The sequence below is a fragment of the Lathyrus oleraceus genome, chromosome 6 (assembly GCF_024323335.1).
Source record: "Lathyrus oleraceus cultivar Zhongwan6 chromosome 6, CAAS_Psat_ZW6_1.0, whole genome shotgun sequence".
In the NCBI taxonomy this organism is placed as follows: domain Eukaryota; kingdom Viridiplantae; phylum Streptophyta; class Magnoliopsida; order Fabales; family Fabaceae; genus Lathyrus; species Lathyrus oleraceus.
Window position 1 is genome coordinate 508,940,637 of NC_066584.1, and position 17,732 is coordinate 508,958,368.

The 17,732-nt window shown below is 33.9% G+C and overlaps 1 protein-coding gene across 1 annotated transcript; it reads right to left on the reverse strand.

Annotated features, from left to right (window-relative positions):
- Positions 1–14,808: 14,808 nt before the first annotated feature.
- LOC127097402 (probable glutathione S-transferase) lies at positions 14,809–15,932 on the reverse strand. The gene is made up of 2 exons (XM_051035899.1): positions 15,578–15,932; positions 14,809–15,391 (listed from the first exon to the last, which is right to left on the reverse strand). The coding sequence occupies exons 1-2, from the start codon at positions 15,884–15,886 to the stop codon at positions 15,035–15,037; spliced, it is 666 nt and encodes a 221-aa protein (XP_050891856.1). The 5' UTR covers positions 15,887–15,932; the 3' UTR covers positions 14,809–15,034.
- Between the last annotated feature and the right edge of the window lie 1,800 nt (positions 15,933–17,732).

The following is a 17,732-nucleotide window of genomic DNA, read 5'->3' on the forward strand; positions in this document are numbered from 1 at the left end:
TTACAATGAGCTTTTAAGCAATACCAACTCAATTTTCAATAATTTCAAACCTTTGTACATTAGTCATTTTTAATTTAATTTCAAAACATTTCCTTAAATAAAATTTGAAGAAAAAGATTATCTGGATGAAATATCCAGTCGTAATCCCGAATATTAGGCCCAAGCTGTAAGAGCTTGCAAGCCATAAATATTCGTCTTCTCTTCAAAATACTCCAATATTTAAATCTTTTTTCTCAATAAAATCTGAAGAAAAAGATTACCCTGGATGGAATACCCAGTTGTAATCCCGAATATTAGGCTCAAGCTGTAAGAGCTTGCAAGCCATAAATATTCATCTTCTCTTCAAAACACTCCAATATTTAAATCATTTTCATAAGTAAGTTGAAAGAAAAAGATTACCTGGATGAAATATCCAGTCGTAGTCCCGAATATTAGACCCAAGTTGTAATAGCTTGTAAGTCATAAGTGTTCGTCTTCCCTCCAAAACACTTGTAAATATTCAAACCATTTTCTTGATAAAATAGGAAGAAAAAGATTACCTGGGTGAAATATTCAGACGTAGTCCCGAGTATTAGACCCAAGCTGTAAGAGTTTGCAAGTAATAAGTACTCGTCTTTCAAACTCCAAAATACTTAATTCCTATCTTAACCCCTTTCAATAAAGATGGAAATGGAACATGGTGGATACCGTGCACTCCTGAGATTAAGATTCGAGGTGGATGCCTCGCCTATCTTAACTCCCGCTGTCATTGTCAATGCAGTTTCTTCAAACCCCTTTCTCAATCAAATTCAAAAAACTTAATCTTTATTAAACACTTTTGCCAGTAAGATGGAAATGGAACATGGTGGATACCGTGCACTCCTGAGACTAGGATTCGAGATGGATATCTCGCTCATCCAAGTTCTCGCCATTACTCAAAAATACATCCAACCAATCAAACTCTTTCTCGCCACCGTGCGACTGATCAGAAAAACCTTTTCAAAACGAAAGACATCTTGTTTTAAGGTGATGTATTGCAATGCTTCGGCCATAATTGTTGAGTTGAGATAAGTGACATTTTTTCGAATGTTGATTTGTAAATCCATTCGATGTGTGGTACACGTCCACTCCTCATCTGTTTTGGGTAAAACAATGTTTTCATCGATTAATACAATATAACTTTCGCTAAAATCGACCAACAATCAAATATTTTTCTACCCAGAACTACGTAAGCCTTGAGTTCTCTATTGAGATACGTAGGAGCAAGATTTGTAAATCTTGTCAGGCCCATTAATAAAAAACTTAGGTTTAGTCCCCTTTGTTGCAAAAATCCAAAAACATCTTCTCTTTTCTTTTGATCCTATTATTCTTTCCCTCATAATAACTTGAGAAGCCTGACATTTCAACTAACACTAACGCACACAACTAACCTAATGGTTCCCGTTGAGTACAACGGACGTGAGGGGTGCTAATACCTTCCCCTTGCGTAATCAACTCCCGAACCCTGATATTGGTTGCGACGACCATAATCATTGTCGTTCTTTCTTGGGTTTTATCAATATTTCCCCTTTCCTTTTTTAGGAATAAATAAAGTTCGATGGCGACTCTGTTTAGTCCATCATGCGAGCATGCGATTGCGCTTCGCTAAGTCGTGTTCTCATTTTTTCGAGGTGCGACACTAGGGGTGTTCAAAACCAAACAAACCCAATAGAAAACCGCAAACCGAACGAAACCTCAAAAAACGCATTTGGTTCAGATGCGTTTGAGTCATTTTCTAACAAAACCGTGTGGTTTGGTTTGGTTTGCGGTTTGTGTTTTTCAAACCGAATTAAACCAAACCAAACCGCACTATGTTACAACCCAAACTTCAATTATCCAACATCCAACCCATAACTCAAATTAAGTATGCCTTAACCTTACAATTAAAAACGATTTTCTCCTACTCACACTTAGTGTTTCAATTTCAACCTTCTTAAATCTCTCATAGTAGTATCGCACATTCTTCTCATCTTCTTTACCATGTACGTTTCACCTTCTCTACTCTAATATTTCCTCTCTTATGTTCTTTCTTTTTTTATCTTTTATGTTACTATTTTCTCTTCTAATTACGTTTTTATCGCACATTTCTTCTCAATCTGGCATCTCTTATGTTCTTTTTTTCATCTTCTCTAATCTCTCATCTCATATGTTTTTCTTTTATCTTTTATTATAATGTCTTTGACATTATTTTATTCTACTATTTTATATATGTTTTTTATTCCATTTTGTCTAATATAATTTTTTATAATTTGAATGCGAAGTTTTTGTCTAAATATGATAAATTTTGATGTTATTTAGTAATGTATGAATGACTAAACACAGAGTTATGTTGTTCTCTATAGGTGTATGTATGACTCAATAAAAATATTGTAAAAAACCGAACCAACCGAACCAATTCAAACCGCATTAGTTTGGTTTGGTTTTATTTCTAAAAGCCAACCGAACCACATGTTTTTTCTCTTGCGGTTCGGGTGATTTTTATCGTCAAAACCACCTAAACCGCACCGCGAACACCCCTACCTGAAGCTGAGATTGTCGCTTTATTTTTCCCTTTTAATATATTTACAGCAAAAATAATTTTGCTATTTGGTATCCATAATCTTATGGGGTTAGTTTTACTGGGTTTCCTCTTATTTTGAGCCTTTGCTTTGTAATAAGACTTTGGATTATTCAAGACTTTAGATTTTAAAGTTTGTTGTTTTGAATGAGCCTTAGTTTTAGATTATGGACCTTTCGGAACCTTGTCATTAGATGTCTTTGGTTCTATATTTTTCAGAACATTTGACTTTGAGGTCTTAGGTTCTGATTCTTATAGAACCTTTGACTTAAGAATCATTTGTTTGGATCTCTTCAAGCCTTTTGACCTTGAGGTCTCAGGTTCTAATTTCTTCATACTGATTATATAGATAGACTCTTACTGGTTTATAACCTTTGCATTGCCAGCATGCACAAACTGAGAGTACAACCCTTTTTTAGCAGAGCTTGAATAAGAGAGATCTGGTGGTTTAATCGAGGTTGCAATCCTTGGATTAAAAGGTTTTTTATGATAATCAAGATTTTCTCTTTTGCTTTTACTTACTCCATAATCATAGAAGCAAGTTTGGTTCTTTTAAAACCAATTATGAAAACTTCTTGAAGAGTCACTCCATGATCACTCAAGGGTTTATCAGACACTTTATTTACTTGAGCAGTATGATCTCTTTCAAGAGACTTAGTTTTCTTTTGAGAAGATTTCAGCTCATCTTTCAAAAGATCATATTGCTTTTTCAATATCCTCATGTGTCTGGATTTTTGCTGACATTTGTCCATAAGATCTTGACAAAAAGTAATTAGATCAGATCTAGTAAGTTTAAAGAATACATCATCAGCGTCCTCTGAATCTGAGTCAGAATCAACTTTTGGTTATGAGTTTGAGACCGTTGAAGCCACCAAAGCAAGATTGGCTTCTTTTTTATTCTTGTTAGCTTCTTCTTCATCGAGTTCATCCCATATTTCCATGAAACTTTTCTTGAACTTACTTCTGAAGTTGTTCTTCTGAAGACCTGGATAATTAGTTATGAAATGACCAGGCTTCTGACAACTGAAATAACCTTTTTGATCATCTTGTTAACTCTAGAGCTTGTTCCTCTGAATCCAGATCTTCTTCCAAATATTTTTTTTGTTCTTATTGGCAAGATATTGAAACCTCTTTATGATGAAGGCCATCTCATCATCATTTGAGTCTTCATCAGAAGCCTCATCGTGAATGGCTTCTTTATGCTCCCAAGTCTGAGAAGATTTCTCAGATCTCCCAACAGATTTCAAAGCCAGAGACTTTGATTTCTTGATTGGTTCTTCATCTCAATTGAGTTCTAACTCGTGGCTTTGGAGATTACTTCTCAGACTGATGTTGTTTAGGTCTTTAGCTTCCTGAATAGATGTCACATTTGGTATGTATCTGACAAGAAAAACTCATAAGAATCTTCTGGACATGATCATAGATGGTGTAACTTTTGTTCATAACTTAAAGCCTAGACACAAGCACTTGAAACCTTGAGAACATGGTTTCAACATTCTCATCTTCTTTCATTCTGAACAACTCATATTACCGAACTAGAAGATTTGTTTTGGCTTCTTAAACTTGTTTGTTTCCTTCATGGGTAGCACATCCATATTCAAAAATAGTTTTGGCAGTGGATTTGTCAATAATCTTTATGTACTCAGAATGAGGCAAAGCATCTACAAGAATGCCTCACACTTTTTGGAATTTTTTGTAGATCTTCTTTTGAGCAGTTGTGAAATATTTTCTGTTAGAGACCATTTCAACACCATTAACTTGAATGTCAATGCCATCTTCTATGATATCCCACAGCTCATCATCAAGATCTATAATATGAGTGTACATTTCTCTCTTCCATAATTTAAAGTTAGTAGAATCTCCACTAAATGTTGGAGGTTTAGCAACATAATTATTTTTTTCAGATGTACTCTGATCATGATTATTATTACCATAAGGAGTAACCCCATTAAATCAAGATTCACCTGACATGAAGGAAAATGTATTTTTCTCAAGATCTTTTCTATAACATTGTTAAGTGTTTAGCACAAACCTTGTTTTGATGCCAACTGAAGGTGAGAAAACCACATGAAGGAGGGTTGAGTTGTGTTGGTTTTTTCTTCTTTTAGACTTTAATGCTTCTGCTTCTGATGTTTCTTTTCCAGAGTCTAACTCATAAAACTTAGTTAGACTTCTAAAAGACCTTATCAGATTTTGAACCAGAATCTGATTTGGATGATCAGAGTTGATAGTGGTCACTGTGATTCGCAAGTTCACAAATAACGTCAAAGTAATATAAAATAATATCGATCCCACAGAGACCAAATTGTCAATCTATCGATTACTATCGTTACGCTGTTTATCTAAGGCGGTATAAAAGAGATATTGATGTTGCAAAATAATAGTAAATAATAAATGCAGGTAAAGACATGTTGAATGTATTTCACGTTAGTTAAGTGATGTTTCGATTGTCTAAATAGAACTACTTATGAGGCAATATTTTCTACTCTTGAAAAGAATCCATTTAATAGGAACTGTCGCTTTCGCGTATTCAGAACCGAGTTTATCCTTAAATTAGGCCTTTTATTGTCACATATAAAAGGTGCGCAGAACGCTAAAGTAGTAAACCTATTTTTAAGAAATGAGACTCGTAAACTTAGTTGAAAAGTGATTTTGATTTGGAAGGTTTACCCAAGGAGTTTACTGATTTTGAACCTATCAACGCGTCCGAAAACAGTTTCAAAAATAGATTTTCCTTAAAGTGATAAAGATTCCTAGTTACTACGCCAGGGTGCTTTCGCACTCCTCGAATAATTAAAACTAACCAAGCTTGTTTTAGAAAACTCGAGTTAAAAATCAAAACAGCCTTTAAAGTATTTCTACAGATTTCAATATGTGAAACATTACTTTAACCGCGATCCTTACATTCTAACCTTTAAAAGGTTTAGCCAGACATAGTAACACAAACGGACACAACGGTGTTAATCATGATGAAAAGTTTGTTTTAGAATGTGAGGCGTAGAGAGCGAGTAAAGTGCGTAAAGTAAATTAAGTAAAGCGAGTGCGGAAAAAAAATAAAGTAAAGCGAGTGCAGAAAATAAATAAAGTAAAGCGAGTGCGGAAAATAAATAAAGTAAAACGGGTGCGGAAAATAAATAAAGTAAAGCGAGTGCAGAAAATAAATAAAATAAAGCGAGTGCGGAAAATAAATAAAGTAAATCGGGTGCGGAAAATAAATAAAATAAATAAAATAAAGCGAGTGCGGAAATAAATAAAATAAAAGCGATGCAGGAAATAAATAAATAAAGCGATAAATAAGAACCTGCTCCAAACAGAGACTTCGATTCTGGTACAAAAATAAACCTCCGACTCCTGAAGCTAAAGACGACAGCAACTCGAAGTGACCCAACTCAATCTCACAAAGGTGCAATAACCCTCCGATGTGACGAATTATCGCTATTACAAATGATAACTATATGCTTAGTGTTGTAAAACTAAGTTGGATGATAGAAAACGAAATGAAATGAGCTATTTATAAAGATTCTCAGCAGTTTGTAAAGACCATGGTGCCCTCCAACTTCTCCTTAGTGGGCTTTAGTGGGAACGTGATTTCCAAAGGTGGCGCCCACCATCCCTTCATGGCGCCGCCATGTGTGTAAATGGGGTGAATCATGGGAACGTGGAGGTTACCTCCTGGTTGAGGGCTGGTGACTCATGGCTTCCCCTATAGCGGCCGGCATGTGTGTAATTTCGCCGAAAAACCCTAATTTTAGGTCTTTTTGCTTCGTTTCTTCTAAAAGAGTCTGAAAGTGCTAAATATCTGAAAACAAGAGAAAAGAGAGCATAATACAAATAAGATGATGATAAAGTCCTAATAAACATATGAAGTCTGAGTCAAAAATACGGTGTAATTTGGTGCGATCAAATTCTCCCACACTTAAACCTTTGCTTGTCCTCAATCAAAACTCTTTATAGTTTATGCAAAAAAATCAGTATCAACTAGAGTTAATTCGAGGCAAAAAGACTTATGAGTTCATTCAAGGAATGTATCGATAGGTACTAACGAATCGAACTAAGGGTATTGTAGTGACACTTCCCGCAATTGCGGTCGTAGGCTTCGTTCCTATACAAATCAATCCACATCACCCCACCATACCTAAGCCTTCTTTTTGTTTTCCTAAAGTCCTTTTCATTCAAGTGAAATCACATTAAGCCCATTATATGTACATACTCATAGTAAAGTGACCGGTTAGTGATTATGATCTTAAGCATGGGGCTCTGGTACATAAGTTGGTGTAGCCCTTTTATTTAACCTAATTTGCAGTTGTGGGGGATTGGATCATAATCCACCCTACCAAGTTCAGGACCAGATACCTCTGAACCAACAAGCAAATAAGCTTATTATTTTATTTTTCTTAGCATGGGGCTCTGGTACATAAGTTGGTGTAACCCCTTTATTTGACCCAATTTGCAGTTGTGGGGGATTGGATCGTGATCCACCCTACCAAGTTCAGCACCAGATACCTCTGAACCAACAAACAAATAAGCTTATTATTTTTTTTTCTCCTGCATGTTCAGCATATGTTTTTATTTTTGCTGGGTTAAATGACCGTGTGAGAGTCACCTAGCCCGAATTTTCATACGGTTTAGGAAGAAAGCAGGGATTTTTGTGATCATTCACTTATTTTCATCGGTCCCCTACGTAGAGCATGCTTAAGCCGGAGCTGACTGCTAGGATAAACTACTTAAGGACCTATTTGGAACAAAAACTGGGGCTACAGCAAATGGGGTATCAGGATCGACTCTTATAATCATGAAGCCTAAGGTGTTAAGACAATACCGATTTTTGAAAAAGTTTTCCCAAGTCTTTTACATCCTATTATAAACCTGTCTTGTAGCCTGAATGTTCAAGACGTACTAGTTTCTTGGCTAAATTTTTGTTGGTAAGGTTAAAGAAATGGGGGAAATAAGGATACACTTACACAGATGACTCGTCAGACACACGCTATTTTATTGAAAGGGAAAAACAAGCAACTAAAATAAACAAAACATACTAAAAGTAAAGGAAAGCGATAAAAAGCAATAAAAGTAAAGGAAAGCAATAAAAATAAAGGAAAGATGAAAAGCGATAAAATCTCCTCCCACACTTAAACCGAACATTGTCCTCAATGTTTCGATATGAGATAGGGTAGGAGTAACTTGGGAGAGAGAGAGAGAGAGAGAGAGCTAGGGGTGAGCACCGGTACCATCACCGTCACCTCCCTGGTCAGGATGCCTGGGTCGACGACGTCTGGATCGAGTACTAAGTCCTTTCTACAGCTGTTGAGAGCGACATAGGAGAGATCCTTGGGTGACCTCGATGAGAGCGAAGTGACGCTCATTAGACTGTTGCATGTGTTGCTGCTCATTAGTGATCGCAAGCAAAGAGTCAGTGATAGTCTGATGTGCTCGCTCATTACGCTGCTGAAAAGCTACCATAAAACTCATATTGTCTGATAGTTGTTGGTTTATGGTGTTCAGGAGAGTGTCACGCCTTTCCTCACGAGCCAGGTGGTCGCACCACGTCTCCTCGGTGATGTATAAACCGAGAGTGGTACCTGCAAAAGTGTTAGAGGAAGAAGGTGCGATGTGTGCAGGTGATGCAGCAGGAGACTGGTCGCGCCGGTCATACTCATCATCGGTTCCTTGCCCTTCGTCCATAGGAACGTTAGGTGGAAAAGGACCGGTAAAGGGCAGAGCATCAAGATCGTATGTCCAATTCTTCGCATGTCGCACATCCGTACGCTGAGAGCAAGGTAGGACAACGCTGGGTACAGCTGCACCATGTATCATAAGGTAGAAACCACCTTCTCGTCGAACCTTGCATAATTTCATATCTTTCAAAAACTTCAAGTTAATGGTGCGGTGAGGGAGTGGTTCCAAGGTGGCTAACTCAACATGTAGATTCAACGCTCTAGCGATTGAGGTAATTAAACCACCGAAAGAGATGGTTCCTCCTTTCTTAAGGATGACAGACATATGGGCCAACATGAAAGGAACAGGATTGATCCTGCGATTAGTGAGGCACCCCTGTAAAAATAGAAATTCTCGGGCATTTACTTTGTTATAAATGGACTTCCACATTGTTAAAGATAAATTATAAGCTAATATTATTCATCTCATGCCTATCGACCCATTCAAAAAAATAGGTTGCAGACATCTTCACAAAACCCCTTCATTTTGGCCCGTTTTCTGCCCTGTTTCCAAAACATGGATTACAAAACATTCTAGTTTGTGAGAGGGTGTCAAACTTAATTAAGATTATTATTTTTGTCAGGGAGTATTATTTTTGTTTTTTGTTTTGGTTGGTTATACTAAACTACGATCTATTTTTTGATAAATTAGTTATATGATGTAACTTCCCCCATTTGTTGGGCCAATAAGTTATATCCAAGTATATATAATACAAGATCTTCTTGATACACCATATATGTTACTTCCGCATCATGAGAAAATACTAAAATTCCCCTCAGATTCTGGATATGCATCTTCAGATGCACCTAATACACACACAACGCAGGCCTTCTTAGTGACACCTTATTAGTTGGGTTTTTTAATACTGGAGATGCATCTCCGGAATCTGTCCGTATATGCATTTTCGTAACGTATGCACAACAGTAGAATAGGAAAAAACCAAAAACTTGTAATTTTGACAAATAATATTAACATTCATAACATAAAATAAGCACTATATAGATGATTTCAACATAAAATGCAACATTACACTTTGATATTCAGGTGGATGCTTCAACATCTTCACAATATCTTTGACCGATCTTGAAATCATTGCTTTCAAGTCGAGCAAAACTTTTGTTTCAAAATAGAAAAATGTATTCCACATGGCCCTAACATCTACATCCGTCTTGAGCTCAAAGTTGTTGAACTCAATCTTTCCTTCATTGTCAATCGACGATGAACGGTACTCAAGCTTCATAATTTTTCGATTGTCTCTGTAAGGTAGGAGATTATGGATTTCATATTTCAGACCTGCAAGAGAGGTGTACTCGTTGAGCTTAAAGTTTTTCTCGGGTGTTGTGCTGGAGACGAAGATATTTACGACATAACAAATGATTTTTATTTGTGACAATTGAGACACTTTCAGTTTGTGTGAAATAAAAAACAAGAGAACCTTAATTTATAGAAGCTATAGACAAATATGGACCATTCAAAATCTGGCATGCTGGCACCAGAGATATATCTCGAGTTCCACACCTTGTTTTATTCCGGAGATACACTCCAGAACCTCTCCTGAACAGAAAGAAAACATAACCTTTGAATACAAAGCCTAATTGAAGACTTTGTTTAACAAATTAACAAATGTTATGGGTGTCACATCTCGAAAAATACCATCCTACGTAAGGAGTTCGCGCGCTTGCGAAAAATGATTCGAATAGAGTCATCACCAAACTTTATTTATTCCGAAGAAGGAAAGATAAAATATAGATAAAACCCTTAAAATAAATAGAAGATGGTCGTCGCAACCATATTCAGGTTGGGGAGTCGAATACACAAAGGGAAGGTTTTAACAACCCTCACGTCCGTTGTACTCAACGGGGACCTTTTAGTTAAACTTGCGATTGAATGTTAGCTTTTGTTAATTATTTTCTTCGAGTGACCAAAAGTGAACAAGAAAAATGAGTGTTGGTTTATTGATTTTTGAGAACGAACATTTAGGTCGCATTCTAGCAGCTAAATGTTGGCTTGTATGCTCGCACATGGAAGGATTAAGTGTTTGTTGGTTTCGCAGTAGAAACAATCCTGTTTTATCGCGTTCTAGAGGTTTAAACATTGCTTGTACGCCCGCACATGTGAGGCATAAGCACTTGTTTGTATCGCGGTAGAATGGACTAATCAATGTTCTTTTATAAAATGTTTTCGGTCGTGCAGGGCATGAAAAGATAGGTTTGATTGTTTAAATGTTTTATTGGACGACAATTGCTTGAAAGGTCAAGGAGAGGAATAAAAGGCTCTAGACCCTCTCCCTTTTCATAGTATTTTGGATATTGTTAAGGTATCTTGGATGGATGATAAATACCCAAATGGTCGAGTTAGGCAACTCATAAAGAAGTACTTGGGGAAGGGAATATAAGGCTCTAGACCAACTCATTTTTTGTCAAGTTATTAAGAAAATAAGCTCGCTTAAGTTTTGATTACGAAATATGGTTTGTAGCAAATCAAATTAGAAGTTTTTAATAGATAGTGATTGCTCAAATGGTTAAGTTAGGCAACTCGTATACAAACAATTGAGGAGATAAATAGAAGGCTCTAGACCATCTTCTTTTTCATCCTTTGTGAAATAATGTTTAAGAAGGATTAAGTGTTTTAATTTTGAATTGGTGAAATACGCTCGATAAAAATCAAGATTTGATTCACATTAATTCGAAGTTAATCTAAACGAAACGAGTTTTCAAAATTACTGCTTGACGTTGGATCAAGGGTTTTGATTTGGAAATATTGATTTCATGGGATCAAGTTATTTAGTAGATCAATTAACCAAATTAATAAATTAAAATGAAATCAACTAATTAATCAAGTTAATTAAAAATCACTTAACAAAACTAATCATTTAAAATAAATTTAATCAATTAATTAAGTTAATTATAAAAAATAAATTAACAAAATTAATCAATTAAAATAAATTTAATCAATTAATTAAATTAATTAACAAAATTAATCAATTAAAATTAATTTAATAAATTAATCAAATTAATTTAAAAAATTAATAAAATTAATCAATTAAAATAAATTTAAATAATAGATTGAATTAATTAAAAAACTAATTAATAAAATTAATTAAAACTAATTTAATCAATTCAGTTATAAAATAAATAAAAGATGATTTTTAAAAAGTAATAACATAAATAAAATAAAAAATTGAAGTGGGGCCGCGTGGGCTCCAAATGATTCTTGCGGCCCCAAATGACTCTTGTCACTCTTGTGGCCAAAGTTTTTCAACCGTCACTCACGGAAGGAATCCAAAACATAAATAAAAAAACTCATAGTGTGTTATAATAATTTTAAAAAAACATATTATTAGTCTATTTTATCCACATATAATTGTCTCAATTTTTCAAAAAATCGCACAAATGAATAATGAAAATTCATCTACTCGACCTCTTGAATACAATGACATTCTCAAAAATCAATAACTAAAATTTTTGAAAATTAATTGTTTATAGTGGGATGCTCAAGAACACCAATTTTCTTGAAATTCATATTTCAAACTATTTTGCACAAATGATTAAAGGATACGAAATATATTAAGTGCAACAACAAGTTTATTTCAAGAAATCAAGTAAAAAGCAAGAATCAAAGCTTACCCATGCGAAAAGTCTCAAGAACGCGCAAAACACCAATGAATTTTCCAACGAGTTTGTAAATTTCGATCACCCTCCAATGAAGTTCCAAACATGTATCAATCAATGTGATCTGAATCACTCTTCAATCCTATGTTTCCCCTCTTTCAAATTCTTCAATTATTTTCCAATTTTGAGCAAAATTCAAGTAGCGATATGCTATCCTTTTTACCCTTTTTTTTTTCTTTTTTGTATGGTGATATGGTGTTGTTTAAATAGGCTAAGATGAATGTGAATGAATTCAAATGTAAGGGTGTGTATGGAGGGAGTTAGAATGTGAAAAATAAAAATGAAGAATGGTTAGGATTGCACCAATTAGTGATTCATGTAAAAAAGTGTTTAATCAAAGATTAGGATTGTATCAAAGCGTGTTTGTTGAAGTAAATTTTGTTGAAATGAGATTGTAATTGGGTTATGGGAGAGAAACATGGATAATGATCCAAGTGAAAAAAATGGGAACAATTGTGAGTTGTTGATTAACTTCAATACAATAGCCAAAAAAATAATTAAATGTATTGCCAAAAAAGCTCTTGGATATTTTTAAATGGTTAAAAATGAATTTAAAATAATAAAATGAATAATTTTTTTATAATAAAAACAAATAAAAAATAAAATGATTATTTATTTGTCTCTATTTATTTTTTCTTAATATTTTGATAAAAAAATAAAAATAAATAAAAATCGAGCACGAAAATATGCGAAAAAATAAAATTAGTGCATAAAAAGTTAAAATAATCTACAAAACATATACTTCCGTAAAACAGACAGATAAAGATCAAATCTCGCAGTAAAAAGTGATCGGTTGAAAAGGCCCAAGTTGATCAAATTGCGAACCTAAATGGGATCGAAAAAATTAAACAAACATGTCAGGTTAAACTTTGCGAATTATAGATCAATAAAACAAACGACTGCAAGTCCAGTCTCAAATTTTTTGCCCACTAACTCTACGTGCATTTGAAAATTAATTCAACCGGTCTGTCTGTAACACTGAAATTTTATTCAAAGCAAAGCAAAGTAAAGTTGGAAACATGAAAGTTTGAAATGCCTTGACAAAATTGGGGTATGATAATGGAAATGATCAAAAATGCATTAAAATAATTATAAATTATATATATTACACTTCATTAATATTGAAACACAATTACATACACTTAGTTGTACGTTGAATCACGTATGAGCACAGTAGGAAACATGTTGAACAACTTGATGGAATCAGGATGAGTTCAAAATATATCTCTAACGCTAATTCCATCCTCATACATTGGGTACATATACACATAAATGTTATCATCTTATAGTTTCAAGAGTAGTTGCATTTTATTTTTATCCCCCCTAGCATTAGGTACCGAATATTATACACTTGCTTGATATTTGTGATATTTTTGGATCTTTTATGTTTCAAAGTTGCAAAATTGAACCAAGTTCAATACCATGTCATAAACACATTCCTTCTCTTCAGGCATTCAGGCATGAGGCGACACGCAATTGAATGGTCGACTAACTTTTCACACAAGTCATGGTTATGTAAACCACATATGACATTAAATCTCCATTTATTATTTGCCAACATATAACAATGCACCTTAACGTGGCACTCACATTTTCTTGATCCGATGTCGTCTCGTTTAAAATTTTGAGAGGAGGTCTATATTTCTCGCTTCTTTCGCACGTCATTATCACAAAAACGCATCTTCTATCTGAACCATTATCGCACCTTCTGATAACCACACCAAATTTCAGCTTGGATGCCTCCGTATGAATCCAATGAAGTATGTGATCACGAAATTCAAACTCTTAGTCATTTTTAAACGGGTTGCCATCATCTACCGCTTTCATAACAATACATTTGACAGTGGAAGATACAACTTGTTTGGGGAAAATATTGGGGTGCACCCTATCTAATGAAAACAATTACCACAAAATGGTAAATAAGCGCTAATGTTGTAAACATAGCTAAAAAAATAAACACAGACATGTATCGGAGATGCATTTACAGGTAAGTTCATACTCATTTCAAAAATGTATCTCTGAAATAAACGCTAGTTTTTCAGACAGAAAACAAGATTAATGTGAGCAATGAGGCTTGAAATAAATGATCTTTACGTGGAATTTCAATTTCTTTTACTTCCTTTGATGTGATGAAACACAATATTGAAGATTTGAAGTGAAAATATGAATTGAAAATAGAAGGATTTTTGGTGAGGATTTTTAGTGAAAAACAAGTATGGATGTGTGATCATGCAGCTCTATTTTTAATCAAAGTATTTCGGAGATGCATCTCCAGAAATATCTAACATGCAAAGGTGACAGCAAATTTCAGAATCCCGCCTCAAACTTCCGAAGATGCATCTCCGGAATATCCACTGGATTAATCAACTGCCATTATATTGGTTGAAAACACCTGGAGATGCATCTATGAATTTTTTTTAGTATTCATCTGGGGTGACACTTATTTAATGTGCCATAATGTTGGTACATGATGCGTGCGAAGATACATCTCTAAAATCTAATAAATATTTTAGTATTTTTGCATAATGCATAAATAATATATAGAATGCATTAAAAAATTTCCTATAATACAGGCTTAAATATTGATCAATTAAAAAAAATATTAGTTTTTCTTCATTAGTTTTTATTTTTATTATGTAATTTTCTCTATAAAAGAATTTCATTGGTTAAGGTGTCCAATGAATCACACTTAACAAAAAAAAAATCAAAATCTGAGTCAAATTAAGTCTTAACATGTAATATTTGCAAAAACTATAATATATTTATAATTATTGACTTTCTGTATAATATACTTATAGATACACCATAAACTTTGAAATAATATTGTGAATAATTATGTTTGGATAATAATTAGATAAGCAATAAGTAATGCATATATCAATGGTGCCAAATCCTTGATTAAAGTTAAGAATCATATCAATCTAATCTATGAGTTTAATACACACTTCCATTCTTCTAAGATCTTTATGTTGAGTTTTGCTGTAGACACTCTTGAAAAAGACTTTTATACAAAAACTAGTTTTTTAATTATTTTTTTCTCCTAATTTCCAACCCAACTTTTTTCATATTGATGAAACTATATAACATATTCCTGCCTACGCCACTGAAGATGGAGCAACAATTTCTCATAATCTGGAAGGTTTTCTTTAATCAAAGGAACTTGCTTAAAGTTTTGAATCCATGCATGCATGCAAGGAAAATTTTTTTCCTCAATTAATTTGATCCCAACAATTTCTTCCAACCCTTCTAACCAATGACCAAGACATCCATATACTATGTCTACCATTCCAATATTGTTGCCACCAAAAAACTTCTTGTCCCCTAAACCTCGCTCTTCCATTATTGTGATGGTTTGTTGTGCTTTTTCTATTGCCTTAACTCTTTCCTTTTCGTCTTTAGGAGGTCGCATAAACAAACGAGTTATAGAAACAATCTAAAAAATAAATCAAACAAGATCAATCATACTTTAGTTATAGAAGTGGTTAAAAAGTTCAATCATCCGTTCAAAATTATAAGATATTAGAAGTACAGTGACCTGCGATTTCCAGACTATATCGATCAAAATTAAAGTTGATATATGAAACATAAAAAAGGATAGAAACGGTCTAGATGTAATTACCGAATCTTCTCCAAATTTAATCCAAAATCGAGCTAAGGCTCTTTCATGTCCATCTTTTGGAAGCAATGGATTCTCTGGCCAAGTTTCTTCAATGTATTCAAGAATAACAAGTGACTCTACAATGGCTTTTCCTTTGTGAATAAGAACAGGCACTTTCTTGTAAATAGGATTGGATTGAAGGAGTAACTGGCTTTTGGTGTGTCGATCTTGTTCTATATATTCATAGGTTATGCCTTTGAATTTTAGAGCCCAAATGACTCTATGAACAAAAGGGCTAGACCAAAATCCAAGTAGCTTCACGTCAACCATAGTTTAACTTGTGTGTGCAATGAGTAGAGGTGCAAAATGGAACTTTATAATGTGTAACGGTGATTCCAAAGCTACCCAATTTTCAATTCAATGGATTGAAATTTGAACCTTTTGTTTTTGTCCTATCTTATCGTATAGTATCATAAAAATTGCATCAAGTTGCTTCCTTGATCTTTCCTTTTCACATAGTTAGTTAGCCGCCTAGAAGATGCGCCCATTGTCAAATTCCGTTTCTCTTTGTCATTGTCTTTTAGTCAAAGTTTTGTCTTAAGGTTTGTCTTGTTTCTATTTAAAGTCAAATTAACTTGAATGTTGAGAAGACTCCTACATTTTACTACGAGGTTAGTCGAAAATAGAAATCCTATTTTTTTTTATAGGTAAATGCGACGGTATTGCTCAAATAAAGGAAAATGTTTGAATTATGGATTAAAAACTTAAGAAAGAGAATTAAAATATGTTTTGAGATTGTATAAATAAAAAATCAGTCTTTAATTTGAAGGAGGCCGGCGGCAATCGGTAGGTTTGATGAATTATGGTTGGGGTCAGTAAAATATATTTTGATTTCAACCGTTATAAATACATATCTCCATCATTCTTATCTCAAGATTTCAACCGTTATAAATACATATCTCCATCATTCTTATCTCAACAATCTTCAGAACTTTATCGCTAAAGACATGGGGAAGGTGTGGTCATCCTAGTAAGGGAACAATTAGAGAGGCGGAGATTGAGGGAAATCTTTTGTGGTACCTAAAGGATTTGCAAAATACTTGTAAATACGTTGGATTTGTGTGATTCATATATAAAAAGTTAGAGGGATTGAGAAGTACTTTGGTAAAAAATAAAGTTTGCTTTTGAGAACTTGGATGACTATTTTCTTATTACTCATTTTGTAGTTTTTTTGTAACAACTCTTAAATTTATAGTGAATCAAAGAGATGTTATATCCCCTTTAGGAGATCGTTGGATCAAACCGTGTAAATAAGTTATTATGTTTCTTGTCTTTTATCTTCTTCTGTCAAGTTAAGTTGATGTCTTATTGTATAGAGTTATTTTTACTAAAGGTCATTTATTTTGATTTCCATTTTTCTTTTTCTTTACATATCAATTTTTTTGGTATGATTGAAACTTTTAATTTCACAATAAATGGTTTCTACCTTGGGACAAAGGGATTTTGTTTAAAAATGAACATTATGGTTTCAAAATGGAAGATTGAGAGGTTTTTCAGATAGAACGATTTTGAGTTATGGAAAGTGAAGATGCAAACAATCCTAACTCAAGAAAAGTGTATTGAAATATTGAAGGATGAGACATTAATGCATGCACGCTCAAGACAAGCAGAGAAGATCAAGGTTGTGGATAAGTCCATAAGTGTCATTATCATGTGTCTCATGGATAAATTTCTAAGGGAAGTCTCCAAGGATAATATTACAGCTTCGATGGGAGAAAAACTTGGATCATTGTATATGAAAGATTCTTTGTCTCATAGGTTGTGTCTGAAATAATAACTTCACTCATTTCAAATGGTGCAGAACAAATTGATAGTTGACTAATTGTCATAATTTCACAAAATCATTGATGATTTGAAGAATTATAAGGTAAAGATTGATGATGAGGACAAGGATCTACTTGTGTTGAGCCCATTACCTAGATCCTTTGAGCACTTTAAGAACTCCCTTCTTTATGGTAAGGAAGACATTATCTAGAAACCACATTCTTTTTCGTAGCGTTAAGACATTCCTGCAAGAAGATGAACACGATAATTTAGGTCACCAATTCACATTGGATCCTTGAGGGTTGGTACTATGACATTTAGGAATCCATGTCATAATACCATTAGGTAATTT

Excerpts from the sequence above, each read along its gene's own strand:
- LOC127097402 (XM_051035899.1), bottom strand. The coding sequence starts at position 15,886 with ATGGTTGACGTGAAGCTACTTGGATTTTGGTCTAGCCCTTTTGTTCAT. Across the intron at positions 15,392-15,577 it reads TTAAATTTGGAGAAGATTCG|ATTGTTTCTATAACTCGTTT; the intron begins GTAATTACATCT and ends TTTATTTTTTAG.